Source organism: Marmota flaviventris, chromosome 16, assembly GCF_047511675.1.
Source record: "Marmota flaviventris isolate mMarFla1 chromosome 16, mMarFla1.hap1, whole genome shotgun sequence".
Classification (NCBI taxonomy): domain Eukaryota; kingdom Metazoa; phylum Chordata; class Mammalia; order Rodentia; family Sciuridae; genus Marmota; species Marmota flaviventris.
Window position 1 is genome coordinate 67,174,130 of NC_092513.1, and position 8,278 is coordinate 67,182,407.

At 52.7% G+C, this 8,278-nt stretch overlaps 1 protein-coding gene across 1 annotated transcript in view; it reads right to left on the reverse strand.

The window, feature by feature from the left end:
- Positions 1–7,353, reverse strand: part of Apcdd1 (APC down-regulated 1) — a 33,925-nt gene extending 26,572 nt beyond the window's left edge. Inside the window, exon 1 of the mRNA XM_027920699.2 lies at positions 7,148–7,353. Coding sequence (XP_027776500.1) covers positions 7,148–7,205 — 58 coding nt within the window. The 5' untranslated portion in view covers positions 7,206–7,353. The remainder of the gene's footprint in view (positions 1–7,147) is intronic.
- Between the last annotated feature and the right edge of the window lie 925 nt (positions 7,354–8,278).

Below are 8,278 nucleotides of genomic sequence, written 5' to 3' on the forward strand. Positions count from 1 at the left end.
GGTATCGTTTCTGCACAAGTAAATGAGAAATGTGACGACTTTCAGCAAATGGCATTCCACCCTTTATGTGGTCTTGAAGGGTGCTGACCATTTTCTGCAAACTGGGGGTGAAAGAAGAGGGAGGGCCCGAGGAGGGGAGGGAGTAGGCGGGCAGGTTCAGCACTACTCTTGAAAAGGGACTTTTGAAAGTCCTTCTGCGTCCTACTTTAACAGATCTTAAGTGGCACACATCAGTCATCCTGATGATTTGCAAGGCAGAACAAAACAACCGCAGCTGACAATGATGACCATTCTTGCCTGGGACACCTGTCATTCCTAGTAGTAAATGTGCTTATCACCTACAGTAATTTAAAAACCCTCCCCTTAATTGGATTATTTGTGTACTGTTGTCAATCACATATCTGGTTGTTGAAATGTGGACGCTGCTGTTGAAATGTGCAGCTGCCGTTGGCTCTTCTGACGATTTGCTTCTGCAGTGCCAGAGGACACTGAGGGACCCCGGCAGTCCACGGCACCAGCGCTCAGGCAGCCCCAGGCTCTGCGCCCAGCGGGGCCATTCTGTCACTGCAAGGCCTGGACGGACCCAGATGGAATTATGGCCGGGAGAATATGGGAGAAGTAAGTGGATTCTGGAAGGAAACTTCACCTGTTGAAAACGAATTAAGTCCTTCAGGCTCCAGGGCACAGTTTTATAGATTACCACTTCCAGAACATTCCACGAAACCCAGGAGCTCCGCAGGCTATCCATGTGTGTGCACTGGGGATTTACTCCCCCAGTAGTGCCACTCCACAATGGTACTCCCCAAGGACAACGCAAAGACCTTGTTGACCATCACAGTCTCGGTTGTCTCCTGTTCAGAGAACGAAAATTCCCAGGACATCAAATAGGAAACAGATTTTCCTAAATGAAAGGCAGCAGAAGGTTGGCCGTCCATGTAGGGCTGCCTGCCTAAGTGGAAGTCCACGTGGGGCTGGGTGTAGCTCAGAGTAGAATGCAGGCCTAGGTGAGGCCTGGGGTCCAATCCCCAGCACTGCCCCAAAGTAAAAGTGACCGAGCAGTTTAGGCCGCTTGAATTCACCGAATCCCGCACACAGAGTGTTCAGGGGAGGAAGGTAGTTCTGCTACGGTCACCACGTGGTGCCAGGTGCACTCAGAAAGCAGACCAGGCACGGGGAGATCAGGCAGGACCTTCCAAGAAAGTGGGGGTGGGAGGGGCAGTGCCTTCAGAAGCTCAACCTGCCTTCCTTCAACACTGCAGGTGCCTACTGTGTGTTGGGGTCTCTGTTAGGCAAGGACCACCCTTGACAGGAAATGAAAATTCCACAGATTCTCCCCTGGGTGGAGCTAATCCATGGAACATTCTAGTCAAAAAGGGCAGAAGGGTAGGATTACAACAAACAGGTGGGTGTCACTCACCCCATCGGGTGACACCCACTCCCAGAGCTGTACCTTTCCTATCTGAGCAGAGGTGAAGTCCACTTGTGTTGCAGGTGTAGTACATACAGTCCAAGACCTCTGTACTCAGGACTTAGAGGTGGGTGCACAGCTCCTGTTCAGGTGGCCCCGACACTCCCCTGCTGTCAGGACTGATGGGGAAACTTCACATGTACAGAACGTAAACCTTGTTGGGAGGGAGCAACAATTATTAAGCACACGTGGGCTGAACTGGATCTAGGTCAGGATGGGCTCTCCGTATGTACTCTAATACTTTAGAAAAACCCATCTTAACAGAACAAAAAAATCACATTAGTTAAAATACGGATGGCTGTCTGTGGGTAAAAGTATTTGCTGGGGGACACTGGGGATGGCCCCCAGGGGTGTTCTACCACTGGGTTACACCCCAGCCCGTTGTAGTTTTTACTTTGAGACAGGGTCTGGCTACATTGTGGAGGCTGGCCTCGAGCCTGCTGCTTCCTGCCTGGGACGGCAGGTAGCTGGGATGGCAGATGGGTGCCGGGTGTCTGCATGGGCAGAGGTTGAACGGCTCTCTTCCCATTCACTCTGCAGGTTCCCTCCTTCACTGGTCTGCCTGCAAACCTGGGCCATGCAGTGACGGGCGCACCTCAAGTCAGAACTGGCCGACGTGTAGAGGGCAGCTGATGAGATGAAGCGCAGTTAGTTATGTGGCCGTGAACTTGCCGGCTATTTAACAGGCACCCTCCTCATGAAGGTGTGCTTTGAAGTGGGTCCTGTTGGGTGAGCTCCAGGGCTGTCCCCTGGGACACAATGGACGTGGGTGCAGACACGCTGGTTCTGCTGCAATTCAAACGTGATGGGTGCTTACCAAGGTCTTATATTCATTTCCATTTTTTTTCTGCAATAAAAAGCTAAGAGAACTGCTTTTACCAACTGTACACCTTCATACTGAATGTGGTCTCCTTTTAGGAGAAATAATAAAGTCAAAGCTTCAAGCCTGGCTCCATTTAACTTTAGTGGATGAGTTATTTTCCAGTGACATCATTTTCAATGCCAAGGTCCCAGGGCTAGATACTGGGGTCAAACCAGAGATTGTAAAGCTGAGTGTGTGTACAGGGAGTGTGTGGGGGGGTGGTGTATGGGGTGTGTGTATGGGGTGTGTGTGTGTGGTGTGTGTGTGTGTGTGGTGCATGGCATGTGTGAATGGTGTATGTGTAAGTGTGGTATATGTGTGTGGGTGGTGTATGGGGTATGGGGTGTGTGTGTGTTGTAAGTGTGTGGGTAGTGTGAGGGTATGTAGTGTGTGGGTGTGTGGGTGTGGTATAAGGTGTGTGTGTGTGTGTCGCGTAGAGTGTGTGTGTGTGGTATATGGATGTGTATGTGTGTGTGGCATAGGGTGTGTTTGCGTGTGTGTGTGGCATTGGATGTGTGTGTGGTGTAGGGTGTGTGTGTGTGTGGTGTATGGGTGTGTGTTTATGGGGTGTGTGTGTGGCATAGGGTGTGTGTGTGTGTGTGGTGTAGAGTGTGTGTGTGTGTGTGTGGTGTATGGGTGTGTGTTTACGGGGGGTATGTGTGTGTGGCATAGGGTGTGTTTGTGTGGCATAGGTTGTGTGTGTGTATGTGGCGTAGGGTGTACGTGTGGTGTATTGGGTGTGTATGTGTGTGGCATAGGGTGTGAGGAGGGGGCGTAGGGTGTGTGTGTGGCATAGGGTGTGTGTGTATGTGTGTGTGTGTGTGTGTGGCGTAGGGGGTGTGTATGTGTGGTGTATGGGTGTGTGTATAGGGTATGTGTGTGTATGTGGCTTAGGATGTGTGTGTGTGGTGTATGGTGTGTGTATGAGATGTGTGTGTGTGTGTGGCGTTGTGTGTGTGTGTGTGGTGAGGCATGTGTGGGATCCTTAGCCTGTAGAGTGGCCCAGGGGGGCTGTCCTCTGGCTCTGGGGCTCTGCAGTGGGCATTTCTTCCTAACCCTGGGTGTTTGCAGGAGTCCTTGGGGAGAGGACACCCCTCCCAGTTTCCACCCTGGCAGTGGTGACACTGGCACGTGTCACCTAGCAGGTCTTCACAAGTGAGTGTGGAATGAGGGGCCAGTGGAATGATCAAAGCGCCCTTCATGACACTAGTGGGACACCACATGCCCCTTGACCTAGAACCTGTCTCTCACTCCCTTTCCAGAAGGATCTACTCGAAGTGAATGAAGTGTCCCATGAGCAGTCCACAGACGTTTGGACTGGGAGGGACGCACAGGAGCCTTGGCGACATGGCCTCCCCAGGGTCCCTGGTAAGGGCCTCAGCTGCAGGCATGGAGCCTGCTGCAGTCCCGCCCTGTGGCGAGTACTGGACACCCTGCACCCAGGCCATCGCCAGCAGACTGCTCTATGCTTCACTTTGACCCACTGCATCAAGTTGTCATGAGACACCCCTCAACAGCAGGTAACTATGGCCACTGCTCCCACCTCTCTAGACCTCTTCTCTTCTGAGGGGGACAAGAGGGCAGGTGACTGTAAGCTCCCGAGCCACCTGAGCCATGTCTGAAGCAAGTCCATTGTTTTAACAAGGGAAATATCCAGCAAGGGCCCGAGGCCTTCGGCCCTTTGTGCACAAATGAGTCAGGTTCCTTTCCGAGATTTCCTTTTCTTTTAATGAAAAAGATGGCAAAGGGTATGGGGAAGGCTTTCTTGGTACAAAAACTATCTTCAATAAACTGGAGTTTCAAAGATTTCTATTTTGTGCCATTTAAAAGTTTCCTCTCATTCTGATGGTCACCCACTCAGTCTTTAATTCTGGACAGCATAAGCCTGAGTGAAGGGGAATTGTTGGAGAAGTCTCCACCTCCCCAAAGGTCAGTGTCCCCTTTCAAAGTCATACACTGCCGGACATGCTCCACATCTGGCCCAGCGTCAGGTCCCCGCAAACCAAGAGGAGGCACCTCACTGGGCGTTCAAACACCACTTACTCACTCGATCTGGATGCCTCCTGCTAATCTGCCTTTCTGGGGCTGACTGACTTTTAGAACTGGACATCTGAACATCCGCAGCTTTCCTCTAAGCAAAGAAAACAGTGATAATGGATATTTCCCAGCCGCATGCTTTCATGACACTCAACGGGTTTTATTTGGATTAAGAAATGCAATTGTTTTCAGAGTCCGAAGAAGAGGAGAGCAAAGGTGACATGTGTACTTTGATGCCAACACATTTTGAACCTGGGTCTTGCCCGACATTTACAGTTTTAAAAAAGAACAAAAATAAACACTAGGCTCAAGTCCTGCCAGAGACTAATTTACTCACCAACAGAACTTAGGGGTGATTTATGACTTGCAATGAATTGAAATGATGTGGCCAAGAACCTGAACAAAGGCTGGATGCCACACATGACGGTATCACCTGTGTCCTCACCTGGCTCTGTGTGCTTTTCCATCTCATTGACCTGACTTGTCAGTGCAACCCTCTGAGTGTGTGTGTGTGAAGATAAATGTATTAAAGTTTGTCATAAGTACATTTAGAAACATTGAACACTTGCTTCCATCTACAAAGTTATTATCATAAAGAGAAAAATGGTATCACATAGTTCCAGAAATCAAATGCCTACTTATCAGGAAAAAGTCATTAAGTCACTCTAAGAAGATTTCAGGACTTCCCTCACACAGACACATGTCTACTGACACAAATGATTGATCTTGCTTCTACAGAAGTCTCAAATGCCTGTGAAACCCTCTGTTGAGCAGGAGGACATGCTCCATGAAAACATTCCTGGGGTCAAGTGGATCAATACCCTTTTTCTTTTGGGAGGAGGCTATATCCATTTTTTTTTCCTGGTGCTTGACATCATCCTAACCAATTAAGATAAACCTTTCTGAGGATTTATAAATTGAACTACTATCCCCTCTGTTTACTTCTTGCATTGATCTCCAAAAGCTTCTGGAGAATTTTGTCACTGCAAATTTATTTTGGAATTGTAGATGCTTTTGGTAGGTTAAGCCATATCATCCAATTAAAATTGCAAACCTCCTTTTTTATCTTAAATTCTTCCCCTCCGCATACACACAGACTCCACAGACTGCGTCTTCCAGTTGCCCCGCTCCACTAAGACCCCTCCCACCAAGGCAGGCTGACCCAGACTCCAAGGAACCACCACATCTCAAAGTCAAGAGAATTGGGGCTATCCTAGACCAGAGGACATATGGACATGCTTGGGCTCTTGATGTCTGCCAGCTACTGCATCCCAGGTTGGCCTGGGGGGAGGAGTGTATAGACAACCCCCACCTTTCCAAGGAGGGAGGAACTCTTTAGAGGAAACCGAGCTACACCTCTGAGATCTCTTCTGCAGTTCAAAAGGCAGTGCTTGTCTGCAAAGAATTCTGCACATGCCAAATTTTTAAGTAATTTCTCTTATTTGAATTGAATTTTCATTTGCATGACCTTCTTCTCCACAGATACTACAAGTCTTTCAAAGGGGCCAATTTTGCCTGTTTCGTCTCTCTTTTTTCTTGTGTGTGTGGCAGCTGCTGTTTGATCTGCTCATTGGCTCTGATTTGTTTCATGTTTCAGCCAAAGATTAAAACTGCTCTGTAATTCTAAGCAGATGGGCCTAGGAGCCCAACCCTGTAATTACACCTTCTCTCTTCTGCTCTGAACTGCCAGCTTCCACCCTAACTCTGAGAGCGTGGGGATGGCTGGGGCTCAGAGCACACCTTGGCAATCAGCAGGTCTGGCCCAACCAGACATGTTCGCTGGGCCTGGGAGCTACAGGAGCCTCCCACTGGTGGCAAGACTACAAAGAAAGAAAGACACAGCAGCTTGTGGGTTAAACTCTCTTCCCTTTCCTTGATCCTCCGGGGTCGACAGCCCAGTTTTTCAGTGCTGACTCCAAGGCATTGTAAAGCCAGAGGCAGCTGCAAGTTCTGGGGTGACTGTGGTGGGTTCAGGGTAAGGACAGTCCTGAAGTCACTCTTGAGATGTCAGGTGTCTGGCTGTTAGGGACAGTTGCTTAGGATATTTTCTGGCACACTGTGTTCTGCAATGGCCACTATGAATATCAACAATGACCTGCACAAAACCTACCTTCTTCACACCAATGCATTTGTTATATTGCTCAGTGCGATTTCTGGAACTCTATTCAAAGGCTGACACTCCCGAGAAAATGTGGCACGGGAAGCACAAACAGAACACATCCAGTGAGAGAAGCAGGGCATCAGGTCCCGGGAACCTTAGTAAACTGGGTTTCAGGTTAAATCCTAGCTACCAGAAGCCCTTGAACTGCACCCAGAGGGCCAGCGGAGGCCACCGCACCCCACCTTCCCAGAGAGAGCCCAGAGTGCAAGCAGACCACAAACACAGGTCCTGGACCGCACACGGACACCGCGAGGTGTACTGCCCTTAAGCGATCAAGGTTTCTCTTTTCAGTAAGGGCTCGGACCGCACTAAGAGCCCCTGCGCGCTGACACTTTGGAAACAGGATCGCGAAGCCTGCGATTTCGTGACAGTCTCCAGTCCGAAAAGCCAACAGAGTGGATAAAAGTATTCCTTCGGACGCAAAGCAACAGATTCTGGAGATAAAAGCGTCGGTGTGGGCGACGTTTGCGCCTTTGCAGAAAGAACACTTCGGCAGCAACACAGCTCCGGAGCCCCAGCACGGGGCAGGGACCGTGGGGCCGCAGCGGAGCAGGGCTGTCCCCGGCCCGCGAGGGGCAGTGCAGACCGCGCGGCGCAGCTGGTTCCACGCGGTACTCACCGTGCAGCAGGAGGGCCGGGAACAGGTAGCTGAGCAGCAGGCGGCGCGGACAGGACATCTCCAGCGCTCCGTGGCCTCAGCCCGCGGCGCGTCCGCGCCCGGGCGCTCTGCGCTCCCCTCCGCGGGGCCGGCTGGCGCGGGGCGTGCAGGGCTAGCTCGGCGGCCAGGCCGGCCTCGGCCTCAGGCGAGGGCTCGGCGCCCCATGCCCCGCGGGCCCCGGTGGGCGCCCGGCCCGCGTCAGCGCCGCGGCCTCCCCGCGTCCCGCCCCGGCCTCCGCGCGCCCGGGCCCGCGTCCCGCCCCGGCCGCCGCGCGCGCCGCCCCGAGCTGCAGTGGCCGCCGCCGCAGCGCCTCTTCATATTTCCCCAGCGCCACCGGCAGGGCGGCTGCGGCGGGGCGGGGACTAGGGGCGGGGCCGGGGCGGGGCGAGGGCGGGCGCTGGCCACGCCCCCCGGGTCGGCTCCTCCCGCCGCCCTTCTTCCTCCCACTCTCTCCCCATTTCTTCCCCTCCTCCTCCCCTCCTCCCAGGGCCCCTTGGGACCTCTTGGCTGAACGCGCCCCTAGCTTTCCTTCTCCTTTTTCTCCTCCTCCCTTTCCTCCTTCTGCCCCATCCTTTCCCTCCCGAGCCCCTTCCTCCCCCGCCCCGTCTTTACCTGCCCTCTCCCTCCACCTCCCCTCCTGCCCCAGTCCTTTCCCTCCTGCCCAGCTGCCCGCTCCATTTGCGCTTCCTCCCTACCACTCCCTTGAGGGGCTTACAGGTTTGGGACTACATCCCTTCTGCGAGTGAGGAAATAGGCCCTTCACCCTCGGGCCCACCGCATGGGTATGGATTCACACTTGGAAAGCGTCTCCATACTTTTGTCCAGGGCCCACCAGGCTGCGGGTTTGCAGTGGGAGCTGGGCAAAGTAGGCCTGCTAAGATTGGGCTGTGAGTGTGCTCTTGCACATACACGTGCCAGAGAGAGAGAGAGATTAGAGAGGAGTTGGGATCAGCAGAACCGCTCTGCAGCCTGTGCAGCCTTCACTGCAAGCCCCCATCGCTAGTGAGCACTTGGGCTACTCTGGGGAGCATAGAAGCCCTGTCGCAGGCCCTGACCTGTGAGGAACAAGATGTAGGCAGCAGGAGCCCTTTA